Source organism: Microcaecilia unicolor, chromosome 7, assembly GCF_901765095.1.
Source record: "Microcaecilia unicolor chromosome 7, aMicUni1.1, whole genome shotgun sequence".
In the NCBI taxonomy this organism is placed as follows: domain Eukaryota; kingdom Metazoa; phylum Chordata; class Amphibia; order Gymnophiona; family Siphonopidae; genus Microcaecilia; species Microcaecilia unicolor.
The window spans coordinates 13,705,283-13,731,180 of record NC_044037.1 but is presented as its reverse complement, the minus strand read 5'-3'; the positions used below and the strand labels follow the sequence as shown (position 1 = coordinate 13,731,180).

Genomic DNA, 25,898 nt, shown 5'->3' with positions numbered 1-25,898 from the left:
GAAGGTCTCCCATTCCTGGATCCTGAGAACTCCTCCTCCAAGTCTCAGCACACTCCTAGGACAGGTCAGAAGAGGGGAAGGAGATCCAACTTGGCTGACAGATTTTACAGAAACACTCTTCTTCCAAAGACACCATCAGTGTCCGACACACAACATATCCCTATACAAGGGAGGTCCATAAACCACTACTAAATGGACTTGGGAAAAATCCACAATTCCAGGAATAACATGTATAGAATGTTTGTACGTTTGGGAAGCTCGCCAGGTGCCCTTGGCCTGGATTGGCCGCTGTCGTGGACAGGATGCTGGGCTCGATGGACCCTTGGTCTTTCCCAGTGTGGTATTACTTATGTACTTATGACATGATAGAGGTATATAAAATATTGAGTGGAGTGGAACAGGTGGATGTGAAGCGTCTGTTCACGCTTTCCAAAAATACTAGGACTAGGGGGCATGCGATGAAACTACAGTGTAGTAAATTTAAAACAAATCGGAGAAAATATTTCTTCACCCAACGCATAATTAAACTCTGGAATTCATTGCCAGAGAACGTGGTGAAGGCAGTTAGCTTAGCAGAGTTTAAAAGGGGGTTGGACGATTTCCTAAAGGACAAGTCCATAAACCGCTACTAAATGGACTTGGGGAAAATCCACAATTCCAGGAATAATATGTATAGAATGTTTGTACGTTTGGGAAGCTCACCAGGTGCCCTTGGCCTGGATTGGCCGCTGTCGTGGACAGGATGCTGGGCTCGATGGACCCTTGGTCTTTCCCAGTGTGGCATTACTTATGTACTTATCTGTGACAAAACACTCTCCTTTCAAAGAAACCTCCATGCCCCTCACTTCCGTGACAAAACACTCTTCTTCATCGTCACTGGGGAATGTCTAAGACACAAGATGCCCTTACACATCTGTGACATCCTTAAATGTTTGTTTAAATTTTGAAAAAGTCTCAGTTAGTTGACCAAGTACAGTACATAAGCAAAATGAATTACTAAACATCTTTTAGTATGACCTTCTTGAAGCATTTGCCAAACAGCTCAGAATGTGGCTGTTAAAATGTTGTTCAATGCTGCTTGGTTCAAGCGAATAACTCAAGTGGCGTTCAGTGAGTTTCAGAATTTACTTTGAAATCTCGCTACTCACTTTTTGAGCCTCTCAAACAGATCAGCCATATTACTTGACTGATTGTTCGGTGCCCTAGAATCTAGTGCAACTCCCTCTTTCTTCCCAGACACATGTACTGCTGGCTCCCTCCACTCTTTTCATCCACCTTGAACGCATCTATCAAACTGCCTTTACTTTTCAGGCTCTGACACTGGAATCATCCCATTGGACTTAAAAACTGAGACCTCCCAGGTCAAGTTTAAGATTAGACTCAAAACATAGCTCTTCCAAAGAGGCTTATAAGTACATAAGTGTGGCCATAATGGGACAGACCAAAGGTCCATCTAGCCCAGCATCTTATTTCCAACAGTGGCCAATCCAGGTCACAAGTACCTGGCAAGAATACATTTTATGCTGCTAATTCTAGAAAAAAAAGCAGTGGATTTCCCCCAAGTCCATTTTTAATAATGGTCTATGGACTTTTCCTTTAGGAAGCCATCCAAACCTTTTTTAAACCCCGCTAAGCTAACCGCTTTTACTACACTCTCAGGCAACATGTCAGCTTGACTGCTTTTCTGTCGTTTTTCCTTCCTTTTCTCTGTCTTCAGATGTAGTTTTTATAAACCACTTTGATGCAATTTGTTTGAGAAGAGCAGTCTAACAAGTACGCATTGCAACATTGTAACACCGATGTCACAAGCTGCTGCAGAAAGAGGGTAAGGACACATGCCAAGGATCCTGCCTTCAGGCATGGGCATGCTGGGTGGGGAGCTGGATTGCAAAGACGCAGTTATCCAGCATCCTTAAAGGAGAACGGCTCTCAGTTAGACCCAAAACTGCTTGCATCTTAGAAGGCAACAAAGTCATTTTTGAGGACATCCATTGGGTTAACCTGGAGAATGCCATTGTGTATGGCAGTGGTGTCCCTGTGAGATGGTTAGTTCTCACCTGCTAAAAGAACAGTATGTCTTTCATGTGTATCTCAGACTTATTTACAATTCAAAGAAGTAACATGAGAATCAGCATTTATTTTTCAGGGACAGGAAGGCTGGAGTTTTCTCTTATACTTAAGTAATGGGAACCAAGGCCTGACAAAATGAGAACCCACTACATGAGGTATTTTACCTTAATATTTGCATCCCTCTCTTTCCCTTTGGGTTATAGCTATCAGGGTAATGGCCCTTGGCCAGATGTCATGCAATCACCCTCCCTATAGAGCTTGCCATAGGAACCAACTTTTCAAAATTATTGGGGGTGCTAAGCCCAATGGACATAACCCCTCCCTGGACACTTACAAGGAATTTTCGTAATATTGGGGGTGCTCAAGCACCCACAGCGCCGGCTCCTATGGAGCATGCAATCTTAGTCCCTTGCTGCTGGGTGGAGGAGTGGCTAGATCACCGGTCTTGCAATCCAGAGGTGGCCAGTTCAAATCCCACTGCTGCTCCTTGTGATCTTGGGCAAGTCACTTAACCCTCCACTGCCTCAGGTCCAAACTTAGATTGTGAGCCCTCCTGGGACAGAGAAATATCCAGAGCCCTCCTGGGTCAGAGAAATACCCAGTGTACCTGAATGTAACTCACCTTGAGCTACTACTGATGTGAGCAAAATCTAAATAAATAAAGATTCTAGAATTCTAAAGAATAACAAGATTCCATGCAGAATTTCAACGTGTAGCAACATTCCATGTAGAACCCCAAAGAGTAACAAGATTCTTTAGGGTGGAGGAGTGGCCTAGTGGTTACAGCACCAGTCTTGCAATCCAGAGGTGGCCGGTTCAAATCCCACCGCTGCTCCTTGTGATCTTGGGCAAGTCACTTAACCCTCCATTGCCTCAGGTACAAACTTAGATAATGAGCGCTCCTGGGACAGAGAAATATCCAGTGTACCTGAATGCAACTCACCATGAGCTACTACTGAAAAAGGTGTGAGCAAAACAGAAATAAAAAAAAAATAATAAGTGGCACTCTTGAGTGAAGGCTAAGGTTTCCCTCTGTCACAAGGGCTCTGAACACTTGAACTGCTGCACAAAACACAGTCCCCCTAACTCTATAATCCCACGCACTCATTTTCGCACTTAGAACTAGATTCTATTTACAGCACTGAAAAAATTAGTTCAGAAAAAAAAACATGCTTAGCGCTACTCTATAGTGTAGCAAAGAGCGGGAGCAAAGTACAAACAAAAGTCCAAAAAGCAAAAGAAAAAAGTACCAGGGGCCTTCGAGAAGAGGGGAAAAATAAAACCTTTAATCATGTGTTTAGATAAGACAATCCTTGAATGGACCCGACACGGTCCGTGTTTCGGCATCCAGAGCCTGTGCCAGGTGTCACGAGAGTATCTCTTGGCTTAATCTTACGCGAAGGGACAGCGAGGTGGTGAAGTATATTGCTTCCAGCTGTACTTACTCTGCTAGACTTCGTGACCTCTGATGCAAGCGCCGAAACACGGACCGTGTCGGGTCCATTCAAGGATTGTCTTACCTAAACACATGATTACAGGTTTTATTTTTCCCCTCTTCTTGAAGGCCCCTGGTACTTTTTCACCCAGATGTGGATGGAAAGGGAAAAGGAAAGGGGATGGGACTTGATATACCACCTTTCTGTGGTTACAATCAAAGTGGTTTACATATTATATACAAGTGCCTATTTAGTATCTGAGATAATGGAAGGTTAACTACTACTACTTATCATTTCTAAAGCGCTACTAGACGTACGCAGCACTGTACACTTGAGTCCACCACTCAACCACTAGGAGTGGCCTAGTGGTTAGGGTGGTGGACTTTGGTCCTGGGGAACTGAGGAACTGAGTTGGATTCCCACTTCAGGCACAGGCAGCTCCTTGTGACTCTGGGCAAGTCACTTAACCCTCCATTGCCCCATGTAAGCCGCATTGAGCCTGCCATGAGTGGGAAAGCGCAGGGTACAAATGTAACAAAAATAAAATAGATACTATTGGAGATTCTACATGGAATGTTGCTACTATTGGAGATTCTACATGGAATGTTGCTACTATTGAGATTCTGTTGCTACTATTGGAGATTCTACATGGAATGTTGCTATTCCACTAGCAACATTCCATGTAGAAGGCTGCGCAGGCTTCTGTTTCTGTGCAGGATGTCAGACTCACAGAAGCAGAAGCCTGCGCGGCCACATTGGTGATCTGCAAGGGCCGACTGAGGAACTGAGCTGGATTCCCACTTCAGGCACAGGCAGCTCCTTGTGACTCTGGGCAAGTCACTTAACCCTGCATTGCCCCATGTAAGCCGCATTGAGCCTGCCATGAGTGGGAAAGCGCGGGGTACAAAAGTAACAAAAAAAAAAACATGAAGAGATAGTCCCTGCTTGACAGAGCTTACAATCTAATTAGGACAGACAAACAGGACAAACAAGAGATAAGGGAATATTAAAGTGAGGATGATAAAATAAGGGTTCTGAACAAGTGAACAAGGGTTAGGAGTTAAAAGCAGCATCAGAAAGGTGGGCTTTTAGCTTAGATTTGAAGACGGCCAGAGATGGAGCTCGACGTACTGGCTCATATGGTGCAGCAAGATAAAAGGAACGGAGCCTGGAGTTAGCAGTGGCGGAGAAGGGTGCAGATAAGAGAGATTTACCCAGTGAACAGAGTTCCTGGGGAGGAATGTAGGGAGAGATGAGAGTGGAGAGGTGCTGAGGAGCTGCAGAGTGAATGCACTTATAGGTCAATAAGAGGAGTTTGAACTGTATGCGGAAACGGATAGGAAACCAGTGAAATGACTTGAGGAGAGGGCTAATATGAGCATAACGACCCTGGCGGAATATTAGTTGTGCAGCAGAATTTTGAACAGATTGAAGAGGAGAGAGATAGCTAAGTGGGAGACCTGTGAGAAGCAAGTTGCAATAGTCTAAGCGAGAGGTGATAAGAGTGTGGATGAGGGTTCTGGTAGTGTGCTCAGAAAGGAAAGGGCGAATTTTGGTGATATTATAGAGAAAGAAACAGCAGGTTTTAGCAGTCTGCTGAATATGTGCAGAGAGGGAGGAGTCGAAGATGACCCCAAGGTTACAAGCTGATGAGACAGGAAGGATGAGAGTGTTATCCACAGAAATAGAGAATAGGGGAGGAGGAGAGGTTGGTTTAGGGGGAAAGATGAGAAGCTCAGTCTTGGTCATGTTTAGTTTCAGATGGCGCTGAGACATCCAGGCAGCAACGTCGGACAGGCAGGCTGATACTTTGGCCTGGATTCCTGCTGGGGTTAAGGGCCTCTTTTACTAAACCATGCTAACGATTCCCGCTCAGCATTTCCCACCTTTTTTCTTTGTCCTGGTTTTTTTCAGCACCATATATAGAATCTAGTCCTAAGTGCGAAAATGAGTGCACGGGATTATAGAGTTAGAGACACCGTGTTTTGTGCGGCAGTTCAAGCATTCAGAGCCCCTGTGACAGAGGGAAGCCTTACCCCCTCACTCAAGAGCGCCACCCAGCAGCAGGGTCTAAGATTGCATGCTCCATAGGGAGGGTGATTGCATGACACCTGGCGAGGCAGCCCATTCAAAATGAGTGGGCTGTGTTGCATTTTCCATGCCAGGAATCACTAGCGCGGTGCCCCTAAATGAATTGCCCAGAGTCGCAAGGAGCTGCAGTGGGAATCGAATCCAGTTCCTCATGGTTCTCAGACCAGTGCATTAACCGTTAGGTGGCTGTTAAGCTGATCCCACCAGTTGCCCAAATTTGGGCAGACTGCCTAGTCAACCTAGAGCGAAAGCCACATCGAGCTGTTGTCATGGCAGCACATCACACAGAAGCAGACAGGACGTTCAGCTTGGAGGGGAATAGCGATGTTTTTATTTTTCCTGCTTCTTCGGCTTTCATGTCTTGCTTTCCATTTCTTTAGTTCATGTTTGCGCTGTATAATGTGTTTCACTCTCCCAGACCAGCTAAAAATGTCAACAGGGATCTGCAGGGGGATGGAAGAGAGAAAGAATGACTAACCCTCTCATTTACAAATCTTAATTCTGTTCTCTGTTCTTAATAGCATTCTTTCTGCAGGCCACCTATCATGTACAGTGCACTCCATTTAAGTGCACGTCGGATAAGCGCATGCTCTGTTTAACTGCATGCCGTACTTTGGTCCCGTTTTTGGCGTCATCAATTTCTATGGGGACAAACTTTGGTTTAGCGCACCGCTGATAAGTGCAAGATTCGCTTATATGCACGGTTTAAGACCGCTCCTCTGCAGGAAAGACTCCGCATAAGCGCGCGCATGGAATATGGAAGCCGATTGGCGCGTGACAACCAACGAGATTTCAAATTTACCGCCCCTTTAACTGCCACAGGCAGAATAAGCGAAAGAATGTTGTTAGAGTGTACACTGGAGTCGTCGTCTTCACGCAACTGTAAGACTTTAACACTGGCTGAACGAATAGAAGTTCTTAAAAAATTAGAAAACAAACAAAGTTAAGCATCTATTGCTAAAGAATATGGTGTCAATCCCAGTCAAATTTCACGTATCTTGAAGCAGAAAGATCAGCTTCTGGAAGACTGGCAAAGCAATACAAATCCACACAGGAAATGAAAACGGGCGGGAAAAGCTGAGGATGTAGAAGATGCTCTTCTTCGGTGGTTTTCTCAAGTCAGGAGCAGACAGTTTCCTGTCAGTGGTCCACTGCTTATGGAGAAAGCTTATCAGCTAGCTGAAAGTCTTGGACTAACTGAATTCAAAGCCACTGTTGGATGGTTGGAAAGATGGAAGGAGAGGAACAACATAAAATTCAAGAAACCGCATGGTGAGAAACAAGACGCTGATGACTTTGGTGCTGAAAATTGGGTTGTTTCAGTTCTTCCTACCATCTTGAATGAGTTTGCGCCTTGTGACATTTTCAATGCTGACGAAAACGGTCTCTACTGGCGAGCGATTCCTGATGAAACACTTGCATTCAAACATGCCGAAACTACTGGAGGTAAAACGTCGAAGGACCGACTGACAATCCTCCTTTGCTGCAATATGGATGGATGTGAGAAGTTGGAACCACTCGTCATTGGAAAGAGCAAACAGTCCCGTTGCTTCAAGAATGTTAAGCGACTTCCTGTGTCATACGAGGCCAACGCAAATTCATGGATGACTGAGGAAATTTGGAAGCAGTGGCTAAAGAAGTTAGACACTAGAATGCGGGCACAAAAGCGTCAGATTTTATTGTTTTGTGATAATTGTGCTGCACACAGTGATGATGTCAGGCTGTCTAAGGTCAAGGTGGTCTTCCTGCCACCAAACACCACCTCTCTGATCCAACCTATGGATCAGGGCATAATAGCCAATTTCAAACAACATTATTGGGCTCTTGTGCTACGTCGTCTGATGAGCGTTATGGATGACCAGACTGGCAAGGATAAACGTGCTGTTGAACTGGCTCATAATCTATCACTGTTGGATTCCCTGCATATGCAGAAAGAAGCCTGGAATCATGTTACACAGGCAACCATTGTGAACTGCTACAAGTGGGCAAGCTTTGTTAAGATGTGGAGAGGGACAAAACAGATGCAGCTGTTGCAAACGCGTCAGACGAACAGGTTATTGACATCCCAGCCGGTGTTACTGAAGAGGAGTTTCATCGCTACGTAGCTGTTGATTACGATCTACAAACAGCTGACGACAGCACTGATGTCAAGATATGCGCCTACATGCAGGCAACAATGGCTGATGATGAAACAGATGATGAAATGAGCAGCGAGGCACATGCTGATGAAATTCAACAACCACCTCCTGTCACTTTTGCAAGAGCACTGGAGAGTCTCAACACCGTGCGGGCCTATCTGGAGGCCACTGGATGTCAGTACTATGACAGTTTTTACCGTCTGGCAGATGTAGTCTATGGAACTCACAGACCCAATAGTGTACAGAGGAGTATAACTGATTACTTCAAGTAAGCCTTACGTCAGTTAATGGAGACTGTAACGGTACTGTACATATGTTTATCAGATGTCAACCTTCTTTGGGTCACAACGGTTAAGTGCACGCTCCGGTTAACTGCATGCATTTCTTTGGTCCCAGACCCTTGCACTTAAGCAGATTGCACTGTATTTGTGGACAGGACGCATTTCCTTAAGAAGTAACCAGCTTCCTCCCTGGGCTTCAGTGGTGGTACAAAGTAGTGGAAAGTTTCATGATAAGGGTTGACTTACGGAGATAACTTCCTACAGATAACTTCTCTCCACACTCGTCCTTCCTTACACCCCTTCCCGTGCACTCCGCTCCATGGATAAATCCTTCTTATCTGTTCCCTTCTCCACTACTGCCAACTCCAGACTTCACGCCTTCTGTCTCGCTGCACCCTATCCTTGGCCACCTTTAAATCTAGATTGAAAGCCCACCTCTTTAACATTGCTTTTGACTCATAACCACTCGCCTCCACCCACCCTCCTCTCCTCCTTCCTGTACACATTAATTGATTTGATTACTTTATTTTTTGTCTATTAGATTGTAAGCTCTTTGAGCAGGGACTGTCTTTCTTCTATGTTTGTGCAGCGCTGCGTATGCCTTGTAGCGCTATAGAAATGCTAAATAGTAGTAGTAGTAGAGACTGGTATTTCATCTTTTCCCTCTACACCACAGACAACCAGTGTTTCAGAGGCTACTGGTCCATGGCAAACAAGTAATTACCCAAACAGTTGGGACTGGAAGAAGCATGACATTGATCTGCCATATGAAATATAAATGGATAAGGGTTTTGGCCCGCCCCTGTTGCCCATATCCGCCTGCCCACTATCACACAGATCTCACCTGATCTGAGGTGTGATCTCTCCTTTCTCCCACAGACAAAAATGAGAGAGTTCAAAGCACAAAAGACCAAACCCAAATGTCAAAAGAAGGCGAATTGCAGCAGCACTGGCGTAGCCACAGGTGGGCCTGGGTGGGCCGGGGCCCACCCACTTAGGGCTCAGGCCCATCCAACAGTAGCACATGGTAATGAAAATGCTGCTCTCCACAATACTGGCACCTTTGCATACTCAGTTTTCAGCGTATGCCTGCTGCAGACTACCAAGGTGGAGACTGGAGAGAAGCATTTTCCCACCAGCGGAGATATTTTTTTGGTGTGTGCGGGTGGGGGAGAGAACATTTGATGCCCACCCACTTCTTGCCTAGGCCCACCCAAAATCTGCTGTCTGCCTACACCCCTGCTTCTGATTGGCCATAGAGAGGGAGCCTGATATGCGACACCCTGTGGATCATTTATTAGCGGTGGGCACTAATGGCTTTAGTGTGTGGTCACTGCTGCAGTGCCCAGTTATATCTCTGAGGCTCGTGGCAGGTAGCATGTGCTAAGCATTACTAAAGGACCCCCTCTGTGTGTGATGTGAGGGGTATGAGTGCTTGTAGCCAGTGGCGTAGCCAAGGGTGGGCCTGGGTGGGCCAGGCTCACCTACTTTGGGCCAGGCCCACCCAGTAGCAGCACACCTATGCTGATTCCTAGCCCCACCAGCTGAAAACTCCCAACTGCTGTCCCTCCTGCATACCTTGTAAACGGCAGATGGCACGCAGGTGACACATGGAGAGACCAAATCACCTGTGGGACAGGGAGGGGTTCTTCTGCCCACCCATCTTGAGTCCAGGCCCACCCAAAGTTGGGTGTCTGGCTACGCCCCTGCTTGTAGCTGTTTCAGTTTTGATGTTCTTACAGCAGAAGATTAGACATACTGGTGCTTTGGTTCTACATTATGGAAGAGAAAGTTCTGGCATTTGGCCTAAGGTTAGTGTGTGTGATGACTATCTAACTCTGAGCTAGTTTCAAAGAGGGAGCAATGTCTTGACTGGTTGCACTGAACTTTAGAGATGAGTTCTCGTTTGCGATGAAATGTTCACCAAAGCAGTTTACAATACATTTCTCTTAGAAATTTGGACCTAATTTCTTGGGCTCTGAGTTGAGGCTTGCTGACATAGCAGAGTGAAATAGCTTGCATACAGGACAAAGTTAAGCCCCTCACGTGTCCCTCCTGAGAACATTACCCTGTATTGGGCTAGAATTCAGATGCTGAGATTCTTGATAGAGCTTCAAGAAACAGGAAAACAAAGCAGATGAAGTTTCTACAGGTCACTGCAAAGCTCCATTCCCATTAAGAAATAAACTGTGTGTGTTGTGGGAAAGGAGCTGATAGAAGAGCTTTAAAAATAAAGGGGGGGGGGGGGGGGTGGATACCTATGGCTTAGCCAGCTGGAATACCTGCAGAGGGTCCAGGACCAGCTTGAAAGCGAGGCAGACCCCCGACGCAGGCGTTTCGCCGAAACACGGACCGCGTCGGGTCATCTAATAAGAATCACTCTGATGCCAATCCACTCTTGAAGGTCTTTTGCGCTTCTTCCTCCTGCCACTGGAGTCCTTAAGTGTTGGCTGCATTCACACTCCAGTGCGGCCACTGTTTTGGTCCCTACCGCTTCCCCTGGAAAACTCAGCCAAACTAACCGTGGGGAACTTTTACTAAGGTGCGCTGAAAAATGGCCCGCGGAAGTTTAGGTGCGGGTTTTGGCCGCGCGCAGAATCATTTTTCAGCGCACCTGTAAAAAAAAGGTCTTTTTAAGATTTTTGCCAAAAATGGATGTGTGGCAAAATGAAAATTCCCACGCGTCCACTTTGGGTCTGAGACCTTGACCTAGCGGTAAAGTCTCACTCAGTAACCAGGCGGTAATGACCTATGCGCGCCGAACGCCACTTGGCGTGCGTCCGATATGCGCGGCAGAAAATAAAAATGATTTTTTTTTGGCCGCACGTATCGGATGCACGCCAAAAATGAAATTACCACAAGAGCCACGTGGTAACCGTGCGGTAACTCCATTTTGCGGTGTGTTGGGTGAATGTAGACGCTTACGCAGCTTAGTAAAAGGGCCCCTGTATAACTTTGGAACAGCTATACCACAGCTACTGTGTACAAGCCTAAGTGTATGCAAATGACCCTGCTTCCCTCCCCACCCTAGGTTTCCTAAATTCTTTCAAACTGCACACCTGGAGCTGAAACAGGAGAAGAAATTATCTGACAGACACCTAGACAGCTCTGGCAACGTGTTTCATCTTGCTGGGATTCAGCAATCCATAGCTCTACTCCTGGCATCCTCCCCACCTCCTTCCTGAACCTGGTACTTACAGCGCTCCCAGATGTTGGAACTTAGAAGACACCTAGGGGGTTGTTTACTAAAGTTTAGCTTGAGTTATCTGCAGCAGGTCCCATAGGAATAAAATGGGTCCTGCTGCATTCAAGCTAAGCTTTAGTAAACATGGGGGGCTAGTGTGTTGATGTATAAGTGAGTAACGAGAGGCTTTAGCCTCATGCAGCCACACTGGGGCTTTAGTGAATTAACCCTGGGAGAAACTGCAAAGAAACGGAAACCTATACCATGACAGTTTCGTGAATTCTGCTCCTCTCTCCCTCACCCCAGTGTGAGACCTGTGAGTTCTTGTACCATGTAGAGCGCTGCCGAGCCCGGTACTCAGACCAGGTTCTGCTTGGCAGCCAGACAACCCCGGGTTTCATCTGCGCTGACCGCTGTTCCCCAGAGGTTGAGCCCCTAGGTGCAGGCGGCCTGCAGGGCTTACGAGATGAAGCAGGAAGCGGGGTGATGAACGTGACGGCCAGACAGGCAGCAGGCAAGAGAGTGATCCGTGTACACGCAGAGTCAGTAGGTAGGCAGCAGACACAAGAGTAATCCAGGTACAGGCGAGGTCAGGAGGCAGGCAGCAGACACAAGAGTAATCCAGGTACAGGCAGAGTCAGTAGGCAGGCAGCAAACACAAGAGTAATCCAGGTACAGGCAGAGTCAGTAGGCAGGCAGCAGACACAAGAGTAATCCACGTACAAGCAGAGTAAGTAACGAAGAACAAAGTAGAGGAGAAGCACACTACTGAGCAAGTAACACCTACCAAAGTAAAAGCCGAAGCATGGAGTCCAGGAAGAGCTCAGCTGATAAAGTACTGGCGTCTGACATCAGCAGGGAGAAGGGGCACAGCCATAGGACAAGAGCAGGGGAAGGAGGAACCGGAAGACCAATAGGAGAGAAGCATGGGAAGCCAGGCAGAGGAAGAGCAGAGTAGACCCAGGTGGGTGGAAGCAAAGCAATCAAGGAGCCTGGAAGCCAGAGAAGAACTACACACATGGCTCAAAGCTGTGCCAGTCGACGGGACCCTGCGCAGCCCGAAGACGCCGCTTGCGTTGAGGTAGGGGACATGACACCCAGAGGCTACAGTCACTCCTTGATTTCCTGAGTAATGTAACATAGTAACACAGTAAATGATGGCAAATAAAGACCTGTACGGCCCATTCAGTCTGCCCAACAAGATAAACTCATTTTATGTCTGCTGTTGTTTTGATTTAAAGATATTCAAAATTGCAAAATATATATACATTTTTTAAAGAACTGGATCACAGAGCGCTCAGGAACTTCAAAGAGAAGTGGATGGGCTTTGCTCTATGCAGATTATTTCCTAAGTGAGCTTCTGAGCCAGGATTTTATTTTGCTTCCAAAAGCCCTGACATTTCTAAACATTCCAATGCATTTTTGTGTACAGAAGAACTTTTTAGGCTTGAAAAATAAATTTGCCTTCCTTCTGGTCTGGCCCTTACCCAGGTGCACTATAAGCAGAATGCCTGGCTTTACAGCACTTAGTCCTTTGAAGACAAATTCCTGAAAATTTCCACATTCAAGCTCCAGGAACATTGGGTGGCTGGGGTTGTGAGTCCTTTCATGCCTGGCTTTGTTTGTACACAGACGAAGCCAATGCATCTGCCTCGTAGCTATTTCTTGTATAATCCTTTTTCAGTTTCCAAGCTGTTTGAATTCTGTCTGACGGAGCCCCCCACTGTCATTCAGTGACCTCTTCTCCAGCTCTTCCTATCACTCTGTGTCTAATCTCAGCACAAACCCATTCCAGTTGGCAGCAGCTACCATCACGATCCTCCGAGAGACTTGGATTTCATTCCTAGCTTAGGTTCTCTGCTCCTGGGTGGCCAGGCCAGGGGCAGCGGGGGGGGGGGGGGGGGGGGGGGGGGGGGGGGTGAGAGGGGTGCTATAGAGGCAGTGTTCACAGCCCTAGGAGAGGAAGGTACCATGGTCTTCATGCAGGTGACAAAACTTAGTGGCCAGATTTAGGGATCAGGAATAAGACTGATGCATGACCCCAGCCTAGGGCTGTCTCAGTGGAGACTGGGATAGTGTGGGCTGAGAATGGGTACAAGACAGGGGGAGATACCTTGTGGCCCCAGATCCCAAACCCTCTTCCAACTGAGCTGGAAATACAAAGGGGTAGGAAAACTCCGCTGGGTCCACAAAAAAAAAGAAAATCTTGGCAGCAGTGCAGGTGTGGTACACACGCTGAAGGTGATTTTAACAAGTCATTTCCACATGTATGTGACAGTGTACATGTGTACACCGCCACTCAGAAAATGTAATTACCCCATGTCAGGGCCACCAAGAGGGGGGCAAGATTCCCCAGGCCTGGCCTCCCAGGGGAGCACGATGCTAGGGTCTGTCTCTCTTGCTCCTGTGTGTTCGAACCCGGGTGATGACGTTAACGCCCTGGCCCACCTGTGGCTACGCCACTGCCTCAGGTATCACCCCCCCCCCCCCCCCCCCCCGCTGTGTTTTATTCTGACTGCACATGTATTTCTTTTTCCCATTTATACCTATCTCCATCCATGTGCACCCTTTTCTCCAGATGTTCAAAAACATAAAATCGAAAACCAAGCCTGCAGAATGCACCTGTACAAATGAAACACCAGTTCTGGCGATAGCCCCACACAAACACCTCCTTTGGGCAGTTCTTGCTGTACAGTATACATTTCCAGACTCATCCGTGACCTGCTCGGAACAGGTACCAGCTTTTGCTAGGCTACAATTCGAACAGGACCGGAGGAGAGGAATCAGACATTACAGCCACTGAATGACTCAAACAACAAAGGCAGTCGCTTGAAACGCTTCTGCTGGATGACAACTCTCTGATGTATATATATAACTTGGGTCCTTCTATGGCAAAGGTTTTGCAAACCTTGTGTGATCTCACTGTATTCTCTGCTGCAGGAGATGTATAGCAGAACAGTACCAATGCTCCCTCTAAGCTGTGCCGGAGTCCTCCACGTATATTTCTGCCAGTAGGGGTGCTGTTTCAATATCACGTTTTCAATAGTGAGGGGCAGGCAAGTTCTACAGGACTCAAAACAGCACCCCCTACAGTTGGAGGACTCTCACACAGCTTAGAGGGAACATTGATACCAGTAGTTTTCATCAGCCGCCCCCAAACAGCAGACTGTATGGCTAGGCCAGATCTCCCACGTTCATTTTTCCTGTTCTTAGCCCTTCTTAATCAGGAACCAGTATTTCGGGCTTCAGTCTTCCCATCTCCTTTTTTACCTATTTCATTGAAATATGGGTCTTTTCCTAAAGCCATGAATATCTCACGAGTGAAGAGGCTTCTCCATACTGCTACAACCAGGGCCAGCCCAACCTTCAGGCAAACTAGGCAATTGCCTGGATAGCAGCTTCTGGGAGGAGGGGCAGCAAAGAACAGCTGAGTAACTCAAACAACCATCATCATGTACTCCAGCCCACAAGGAAGTGGTAAATTTCCAAATATTTCAATATCAATATGCTGGGGGTGGGTGGGGGGGGGGGGGGGTGCGAGGCCTGAGAGACAATTGAGGGGGTGCAGGCCAAAGGTTTGCCTAGGGCGACAAACATCCTTGCACTGGCCCTGGCTAAACCCTCACTCTGTTTGATTTTTTTGTGAACGCAGGAAGGGAAAGCCTAATTCGAAAACATCCTGGTGTCCACTCTTTCCTCATGGCTCTGCTGCCAAAACAGCTCCCAGAAGCTCGTCTCCTCTAACCAACGCTCATTTACGGCCAACGTCAATCACTCTAGCACCACTCACTCCCCAGCAAGGCCGTAGGCCGGCATCCAGTCAAGTCCACGAGGGGTTTACAGAAACAAGAAAGCACCTCCAGGAAGGAAATACATGTGGTTTTCATAAATTATACCACCAACCACAGATGGATTTTTCAGTCCAAATATCGGCTAGTGTAAATACTGGCAAGGTTCAGTGAGAGGCAGGTAATTTTCAGAGTGCCCCATAAAAAAAAAAAAAGCAACAGATGCTTTGCCCACCCAGTCATAAACCGCCTCCTCCATCAATCATCCCATCTACTGTGCTGACAGTGGTTTTTGAAGTACTGAACAAACATACATGCCTAGGCACAGGACATTGCCTGCATGGGGCTCTAGGTGTAGGAATCTTACTTTGTGGCCAACCCTGCCTTGTAAAGTCTGGTCAGACCTCTAGGCCTGTGACACTTCTGTGCAAAAAGAACAATTACTGCGCAGACGCATCGTTTCAAACGTCGGAGTCATTTTAGAAAGGACTTTCACACGTAAAAGAGCTTTCAAAAAATGATCGCGAGTTCAGCGACGAAGGTTGGGGGGGGGGGAGTGTACAAGACCTGTGATGTACGCGTTATTGATAACATATGCGGGTGTGCGTGTACTTTACGCATGAACGCTTTCGCCTGTTCCTGATACAGCACACGTGTCCGTGATTTCAATTTACAGACAATTTCTGCTGCTTTGCCCCTAGTGTTTATAAAGATGGGGATAGAGGGAGAATTGAACCTGATGACGCAAAAATATTCAAGGTTTTTACAACACATGCGGACTGTGAAAGATTGCAGGAAGACCGGGCATGCAAATGGCAGATGAAATTTGATGCACATTGGGAAGAATAATCCGAATCATAGTTACCTGATGCTAGGGTTCACTTTGCGGGTCAGCACCCAAGCAAAAGATCTAGGTGTCGCTGTAGACAATACGCTGAAATCTTCTGCCCAGTGTGCGGCGGTAGCCAAAAAAAACAAACAGGATACTAGGAATTATTAGGGAAGGGGTGCAAAATAAGACCAAGAATATTATAATGCCTCTGTATTGCTTCGTGGTATGACCTCACCTTGAGTATTGCATTCAATTTTGGTTGCCGTATCTCAAAAAAGGTATAGCAGAATTAGAAAAGGTCCAAAGAAGAGCGACTAAAATGATAAAGGGGATGGAACTCCTCTCGTATGAGGAAAGGCTAAAGAGGTTAGGGCTCTTCAGCTTGGAAAAGAGACAGTGAAGGAAGATATATGATTGTGGTCTACAAAATCCTGAGTGTTGTCGAGCGAGTAGAAGTGAATTGATTGTTTATTCGTTCCGAAAGTACAAAGACACTCAAGGAAGTTACATGGAAATACTTTAAAACAAATAGGGGGAAATATTTTTTCATTCAACGAATAGTTAAGCTCTGGAACTCTTTTCTGGAGGAATTGGTAAAAGGGTTAGCGTATCTGGGTTTAAAAAAAGGTTTGGCCAAGTTCCTGGAAGAAAAGTCCATAGTCTCTTATTGAGACAGACAAGGGTAATCTACTGCTTGCCTTGGGATTTGTTGCATGGAATGTTGCCACTATTTGGGTTTCTGCCAGGTACTTGTGACCTGGATTTGGTCACTAATAGAAATAGGATACTGGGCTATATGAACCACTGGTCTGACTCAGTGTGGCTATTCTTATTTATTTATTAGGATTTATTTACCGCCTTTTTGAAGGAATTCACTCAAGTCGGTGTACAGTAAGAATAAATCAAACATGAGCAATAGACAATTACAGCCGTAAAAATATTCAAATAACAGTGCAAAGTATGGCACAGTATACTACATACAATGTCAACACAATGCGTAACAGAACATTTTAATCGACAGTGAAGGATATAAGCAAAGATGGAACATATAGATAGGTGACAGAGTAAGAGGACTTAGAAAATAAGGTGACTAATTCTGTTCTTATGTAAGGTGAGGAGGAGGCTGGAAGAGGGAAGGTAGGGGAGGAAAGGAACCTAGAGGATAGGTAGTGACCACTGTTCACTCTAAGCTGAGTGGGAGTCCTCCACCTATAGTCCTGCCAGTGGGGGGCACTGTTTCACAATCACATTTTCAATAGTGCGGGACAAGCAAGTTCTGCAGGTCTCCAGGGAGCCTGCCTGTCCGTAGTGACTGAAAACACACTGCCTCCTACTAGTAGCAACGCAGCTGGAGGACACCCGCTTAGCTTAGAGGGAACAGTGGTAGTGACATTTATCTCTTCATCGGTTCCTGCTAAGGAGGCCACTGAAGCAAACTGATGAGAAGCAGAGACTAGCAGGATGAAAACTAAAGAGGCCTTTGCGTTCAAGATCTGCACGATTGTACACAAAATCATTCACGCAGACGCCCCAATCTACATGCTAAACCTCGTGGACCTACCTCCCAGAAACGCCACAAGATCATCTGGCAAATTTCTCAATCTGCACTTCCCCAACTGTAAAGGACTAAAATACAAGCTGATGCACGCCACCACCTTCTCTTACATGAGCACGCAGTTATGGAACGCACCCCCCCCCCCCCAGACCTGAAAACAATCAACGAAACAACTAACTTTCGCAAATCTCTGAAGACACATCTCTTCAACAAGGCCTACAATGAGAACTACAGCCCCAATAATCCACTTCACCAACCCACCCTGCTTTGAAAGTTCACCTTCTATACTCAACCCTAATCTCCCCCTTCTTTCTTCCTTTACTTAATCTCTGCACATCACTAGTTGTATCTGATATCCTGGAATGACAATGTCATAACGAAACTAAGTAAGCCACATTGAGCCTGCAGATAGGTGGGAAAATGTGGGATACAAATGCAATGAAATAAATACTAAGTATAAAGGTTGTGTGCTAGCTGTCAGGGCGTGTCCAGGGTGTCCCCACGTGCTAAGTGGATTGGCAATTAACACAGGTGCATTTACCACCTAATATTAAGGAGGGGTAAATTCACCCACACTAACTGCACCAGCGACAGCAAGCAGTAAAGTACCATGTGCACACACCCATTCTCCACCTATGCCCACCCCGTAACACAGTATGCAGTTAGCGTGCTGGTCCATCTAGCCCAGTGTCCAGGCCACAAGTACCTGGCAGAAACCCAAACAGCAGCAATATTCCATGCTACCAAAGTCAGGGCAAGCAGTGGCTTCCCCTATGTCCTCCAGGAACTTGTCCAAACCTTTTTTTTTAACCCAGATATGCTAACCTCTTTGCCATTGCTTTGAACTCCTAACCTCTGCTCATTTGCCCTGTCCTTTATCCTCACCTATTTATTCCCTTACCCTTAATTGTTCTGTCTGTTTACCTGTCTTATCTAGAGTGTAAGCTCTTTGAGCAGGGACTGTCTTTTTGTGTATGGTGTACAAGCGCTGCATATGCCTTGTAGCGTTATAGAAATGTTAAATAGTCGTAGTAGTAGTAGTAGATATACCCGCGTGGTAACTGTTATTGCACTTGTGCACTAACAGTACATGATAATTTACCTGGTAACTGCCTAGTGCATTTTAGTAAAAAGGCCCTCATTGGCCCTTAAGTCCAAAGAACCCCCCCCCCCCCCCCATTCTGTGTCTTAGGCAGAAATCTTTCTTGAATAATGCCTATGTAGTTAATATATGTTAAGCCACTCGGTATGAAGTGAAATTACTAAACCAGATGCACAGTACAGCTAACTTTGGGAATGTAATAATATGGACATACCTAACAATCCACCAGAAATTGATTAGGAAACAACTGGGGGAAGGGACAGGAGGGAGGGTGTAGAAGGTTTCTGGATATTCACTGGGCTAGTCACTTCTGAGCAAGGAACCATCCTGAGAAAATCAGGAACAGTTTGGATCTACTGAGAACAGCGAACATACCACGGAACTTTTCAGATTAAGACAAATCAAAAGGTAAAACCCCAGATATTTACTTTTAAACTGGCCTGTTTTCAGGATATGCAAAGCTTGAAGGCTAAGGTAAACTAGGGCCAAGAATACAGCTGGTAAAGAGACAGAAGGGAAATGGGAGGTTCCTGAAAAGATCTTATATAGATGCCAAAAAGTGCATATGGTACTGGGGGAAAAAAAATCCTGCCTAAGGCTTTAATAGGTTCACAATGTGGAAAAAGCAAGAAGCCAAGAAAAAATATCTTCCGAGGAGGATGGAGGCACGAAGCAACCTTACTAAACCACAAAGCATGTAACAGAGACATGCTAGAATGAGTAATAAAAAAAGAGACTACATCTAAATGACAGCAAAATCAACCCCAAATGGGGCGAAATGAAACACTAGCTACCTGGGATTCAGATCAGGCAGTAATACAAAATATCTTTTTTTTCTCTTTAATATTTACAGTGTAGAGGAGTGTGGTAGCCGTGTTAGTCCACTCTTAAGGTTATCAATAGAAATCAAACAAAATAAAACATGGAAAAGAAAATAAGATGATACCTTTTTTATTGGACATAACTTAATACATTTCTTGATTAGCTTTCGAAGGTTGCCCTTCTTCCTCAGATCGGAAATAAGCAAATGTGCTAGCTGGCAGTGTATATAAGTGAAAACATTCAAGCATTACTATGACAGTCTGACAGGGTGGGAGGATGGGGGTGGGTCGGAGGTATGGTTCCCACGCCTGTTGGTCAGCATTTTACAGAACCAGGACACTGTACCAGTGACTTCACAGTGAGAATCCTGAAAGGTAACTTTAAAACCATACAAGAACGTAAGACCTTTGAAGTCAGAATGATTGAATATTTTAACACCCAACAGAAAGGACTTAACAAGGACCTGGGGTTCCTAGCCCATTATAAACCATAAAGCTGTATGTCTCTGTTGATCACCCCACCCCTCACCTATCCACACCCATCCTGTTAGAATATCAATGATATGCTTTGATGTCCCCCATGCATACCTCCGACCCACCCCCATCCTCCCACCCTGTCATAGTAATGCTTGAATGCTTTCACTTATATACACTGTCAGCTAGCACATTTGCTTATTTCCGATCTGACGAAGAAGGGCAACCTTCGAAAGCTAATCAAGAAATGTATTAAGTTATGTCCAATAAAAAAGGTATCTTATTTTCTTTTCCATGTTTTATTTTGTTTGATTTCTATAGATTCTACATGGAATGTTGCTATTCCACTAGCAACATTCCATGTAGAAGTCGGCCCTTGTAGATCAGCAATGTGGCCGCGCAGGCTTCTGCTTCTGTGAGTCTGACATCCTGCACGTACGTGCAGGACGTCAGACTCACAGAAACAGAAGCCTGTGCAGCCTTCTACATGGAATGTTGCTAGTGGAATAGCAACATTCCATGTAGAATCTCCAATAGTAGCAACATTCCATATAGAATCTCCAATAGTATCTATTTTACTGTCATAGTAATGCTTGAATGTTTTCACTTATATACACTGTCAGCTAGCACATTTGCTTATTTCCGATCTGAGGAAGAAGGGCAACCTTCGAAAGCTAATCAAGAAATGTATTAAGTTATGTCCAATAAAAAAGGTATCATCTTATTTTCTTTTCCATGTTTTATTTTGTTTGATTTCTATTGATATTTACAGTGGAAATACTTCCACAGAAAAACCAGCCAAAGCTACAAAATCCTAACAAGTGGAGTGGAGTGGAGGAGTGACCTAGTGGTTAGAGTGGTGGACTTTGGTCCTGAGGAACTGAGTTCGATTCCCACTTCAGGCACAGGCAGCTCCTTGTGACTCTGGGCAAGTCACTTAACCCTCCATTGCCCCATGTAAGCCACATTGAGCCTGCCATGAGTGGGAAAGTGCAGGGTACAAATGTAACAAAAATAAAATAGATACTATTGGAGATTCTACATGGAATGTTGCTATTCCATGTAGAAGGCTGCGCAGGCTTCTGTTTCTGTGAGTCTGACGTCCTGCACGTACGTGCAGGACGTCAGACTCACAGAAGCAGAAGCCTGCGCGGCCACATTGGTGATCTGCAAGGGCCGACTTCTACATGGAATGTTGCTAGTGGAATAGCAACATTCCATGTAGAATCTCAAATAGTAGCAACAGTGGAGGAGTGGCCTAGTGGTTAGAGTGGTGGACTTTGGTCCTGAGGAACTGAGTTCGATTCCCACTTCAGGCACAGGCAGCTCCTTGTGATTCTGGGCAAGTCACTTAACCCTCCATTGCCCGCCGCATTGAGCCTGCCATGAGTGGGAAAGTGCGGGGTACAAATGTAACAAAAACAATAAACAGGAACAAAATCACAGAACTCAAGAATAGGTAAAAAGAAAAAAAAAAGATTTGGACAGTATAGAATGAATAAAGCACCAGGACCAGATGAACCTCCTCCAAGATTACTGCAGAAAATGGGTGACCATAATGCTTTAGATTTCAAGACCCATGAAAAGGGCAAAAAAATGCCAGCACTCAATAAGGAATGTAGGACCCACCTGAAGAAGCCACTGACAGACAGGTTAATCTAATATCAATCCCAGGGAGCAGAGTCTCCAATAAAACTTGGGAATGATCAGCAAGAACTGACATGGGTGGTCCTGCCAGACCGGCATGATTGAGTTTGCTCAGGGTGCTAGTCACCTCCTCGACTCAGAGCAGGATTGATGTAGCTTCTCTGGGCTTTCTTAAAAGGTCTGGTTTTGTTACACACAGACCATTAATTTTCATATCAAGGAGGACGGCATTTGCAGTGGGGTTAGAAACTGGTGAAACGAGTCACCATTAATGGGATAAGACTCTAGAAAGGGTCTATGATGGGACCCACTGCTACATAACACCTTTAACAAGGACTTTGAAGAAGGACTAAACAGCAAAATGTTCATTTTTTAAAGCTGACCCCAAACTCTGTCATATTATGAATACGCAGCAGGGACTCAAATTATACAGATGGACTCAGATGCTTTAGGCTTATTAACAGAAGTGCTGTATGAGATTGACTGTGGACAATTGTGAGGTTAATTCATTTGGAAATAAGATTTGCACCTACTCTTTGGCACTCACAGGTTTTCAGGGTTCATTTATAGGCATAAAAATAAAATTTACTCCCAGGAACACCTCTGCTCGGTACACGCTGCTATGCGTACAAGTTTACATAAGTACATAAGTAGTGCCATACTGGGAAAGACCAAAGGTCCATCTAGCCCAGCATCCTGTCACCGACAGTGGCCAATCCAGGTCAAGGGCACCTGGCACGCTCCCCAAACGTAACATTCCAGACAAGTTATACCTAAAAATGCGGAATTTTTCCAAGTCCATTTAATAGCGGTCTATGGACTTGTCCTTTAGGAATCTATCTAACCCCTTTTTAAACTCCGTCAAGCTAACCGCCCGTACCACGTTCTCCGGCAACGAATTCCAGAGTCTAATTACACGTTGGGTGAAGAAAACTTTTCTCCGATTCGTTTTAAATTTACCACACTGTAGCTTCAACTCATGCCCTCTAGTCCTAGTATTTTTGGATAGCGTGAACAGTCGCTTCACATCCACCCGATCCATTCCACTCATTATTTTATCTGCATATCAGTTGCATAGTGGAACGGACGTGTAACCTAATGGTCAGAGCAATGGGCTGAGAACCAGGCAAGCCCAGTTCAAAATCCCACTGTGGCTCTGTGTGGTCTTGGGTAAGTCATTTAACCCTCCACAGCCTCAAGTATGAATTTAGATTCTGAGCCCTCCAGGGACAGAAAAATACCTGAATGTAACTCACCTTGAGCTACTACTGAAAAGGGTGTGAGCCACATCCAAACAGACAGGTGCAATTTACTTGAATTAGGAATTTAAAAAAAAGACAGGTTCGTATATGAGTCCACGCCTCAGGAGAAGGCAAAGCACTCTCATGTCAAAGAAAACAGTCCCTCACTGCATGGTCACCAGGAGTCAACTGTGACTCAAATCAAACCCATGAAAGAGTGTGCCAACCCCAAACACAGCTGCGCCGGAAAAAATTCCTACAGAAGCAGCCAGAAGTGATTAAGTTGGGAGCAACTTCCTACCAATCCGAAAAATTTGTGTTTTTTGATCCTGCCCGAGACTTTTATAACATCTAGAAGGACAGTTGGAATTTCTCTTCCGACTAGTAATAACGTTTGATAATATAATATAATGACCAATATGCGTCCGCTCGCTCTCTTTATATGACAATTGCTTGTTTAATTGTTTCAATTTTTGTAATTTTGAACTCCTTTAACGTGGACTTATATTGGTTTGAGGAATGTCTAAGAGGATCATGGATTCTCCTAAATTATTGTATCCTCAATTTTCCTTAAAACAAGTTTGTATACTTGTAAAATGAAAACCGAATAAATAAATTAAAAAAAGAGTGTGACAACTCCCAAAAGCTAGTCAAGAAATATGCAAAAATTGCTAATTCAATAAAAAATATTCCATCTTCAACACATTTTTAACCTCTGTTTCCATAAACTGGCGTGAATCAACATGGCAACCGCATCACTTTATCCCTATCACCTGTCAGACCATAAGAGCCAACATTTCAAATGACCTCTCCCTGGACACAGTGAAGAAACGTGCTCCATATTGGCGCTGCTTCAGTACCCACTGGCTCCTTCCTATGTGTCAGATCACTTTTGGATGGTGGTGTTCAACTGTAGGCTTCCATTGTCACCAGAAATTGCATTTAGACTCTAAGAAAAAGGTACAAGGGACAAATGAGCTGATAAACAGGGTCTTACACGTGCGGGAAGACTGTCCGAATAGGGGCTACAGGTGTTGTGATAAAGACGCTTAAGAAAAGAGGGATTATTACGCTAGACAAACATGGGATCTTGCAGATGGTCTTAGTCACCAAATCAGCAACAAAGCAGGGGGAACAGGTTTTACCACCTGGAAAGGAGTATTTGATTGTTTACTGAGAAACTGTCTGTAATGGCCAGTGATAACTGCTTCTTATTCCATAAGAGAGGAGGAGGAATTATGAAATATTTGGGCAGAAGAAACAGAGCTATAGCTGTACGTTCAAAACTAAATCTGCCAGGTTTTCAGAGGAAAAGATATGGATCAGATGGTGATATAGGTACACATGGATGGAATTTATTAACCCAGTATGTTTTGAGCTCATCCTGATATTTTGGGGTTCATAAGGTTTTCTTTTTCTCCAGTGACGGAGTTGGCTATGAATTTCACAAGTGGGTTCACTTTCCGTCTGAAAGGTGCTAATCAGAAAATGGTTGGACTGGATATCAGTGGGACACAGAGGAAGAGACGTGGGGAGAAGCACTGGAGGAGTGAGGGGGGGGTGGTGGTGGAGGGAAGAGACCCGAGGCTGCACCCTTCTCCTCCACTGCTAACTCCAGACTCCGTTCCTTTTATCTTGCTGCACCTTATGCCTGGAATAGACTTCCTGAGCCGGTACGTCAAGCTCCATCTCTGGCCGTCTTCAAATCTAAGCTAAAAGCCCACCTTTTTGATGCTGCTTTTAACTCCTAACCCTTGTTCACTTGTTCAGAACCCTTATTTTATCATCCTCACTTTAATATCTCTTATTTGTCCTGTTTTTCTGTCCTAATTAGATTGTAAGCTCTGTCGAGCAGGGACTGTCTCTTCTTATCTGTTCCCTTCTCCACTACTGCCAACTCCAGACTTCGCGCCTTCTGTCTCGCTGCACCCTACGCCTGGAATAAACTTCCTGAGCCCCTATGTCTTGCCCCATCCTTGGCCACCTTTAAATCTAGACTGAAAGCCCACCTCTTTAACATTGCTTTTGACTCGTAACCACTTGTAACCACTCGCCTCCACCTACCCTCCTCTCTTCCTTCCCCTTCACATTAATTGATTTGATTTGCTTACTTTATTTATTTTTTTTGTCTATTAGATTGTAAGCTCTTTGAGCAGGGACTGTCTTTCTTCTATGTTTGTGCAGCGCTGCGTATGCCTTGTAGCGCTATAGAAATGCTAAATAGTAGTAGTAGTGTCCAGTGTAGCACTGCATATGTCTAGTAGCGCTATAGAAATGATAAGTAGTAGTCTTTGGGATTCCGGAATCTTGCTACTATGGGATTCCGGAATCTTGCTGTTCTTTGGGATTCTACGTGGAATCTTGCTACTCTTTGTCCTTATCGCTTATTTGTCCTGTTTGTCTGTCCTAATTAGATTGTAAGCTCTGTCGAGCAGGCAAGTGTACAGCGCTGCGTACGTCTAGTAGCGCTTTAGAAATAATTAGTAGTATTAATACCCCCACCCACCCCCTCCTTCCCCCTTCAGCCTTCAGGTCCGGGTCTCGTGACTGGGTGTCAGGATCTATTTTGTCTATGGCTGCGCTTCTCCCCGGGACTCTAGTGCAGCTCTGCCACTAGCTTTTCATCCGCTGCCTCAAACGAATAAGCAGCGATCTGGAGTCATTATTTGCAAGAAGGAGAAGATCGTGACAGTCACCCCCCCCCCCCCCCCCCCTTCCCTTTCACTCACCCGTTTTAAACTCCAGGGCCGGATCGGGCGCTCGGGTGGGATCGGGCTCCCCCTGCTGGTCCTTCTGCAGCAGGTCGTACACGATCCCGATGGAGTTCTGGATGCCGAAGATGGAGCCGTTGCACCAGGTAGCCGCGAAGACGACGATCCAGCCGAAGCCCCCTTCCGGGGGCTGGAAGGCAGCGCCGGGTCCGGCCAAGTCCCGGTCGCCTGCGCTGCTGGGCCTGTCCGGGACCGGTCGTGACTCCCGGGCGCCCCCTGTCTCCAGCAGCGTGTCCCCCGCCTCTCCTGCCCCGTCTCTCCCCATCCCTCCCCACTCCAGCTCCGGCGCTTCGCTCTCGCTCATGCCTTTCTCTCGCAACCTGCAGCAGCTGCGATGGAAAATCACCACCAGGGCAGGCTTTAAAAAAATCTGCAGCAGGAGCAAAATAAACAAAAGCGATCTTGGAGGGAGAACAAAAAAAAAAGAGGGGGGGGGAGGGGGGGCTTATGGATTTGTTTAGAAGCGG

At 45.7% G+C, this 25,898-nt stretch overlaps 1 protein-coding gene across 1 annotated transcript in view; it reads right to left on the bottom strand.

Moving 5' to 3' along the window:
- Positions 1-25,898, bottom strand: part of SLC16A2 (solute carrier family 16 member 2) — a 199,744-nt gene that overhangs the window by 137,577 nt on the left and 36,269 nt on the right. Inside the window, exon 5 of the mRNA XM_030209813.1 lies at positions 25,390-25,760. Within this exon, the coding sequence (XP_030065673.1) occupies positions 25,390-25,760 (371 nt within the window). The remainder of the gene's footprint in view (positions 1-25,389; positions 25,761-25,898) is intronic.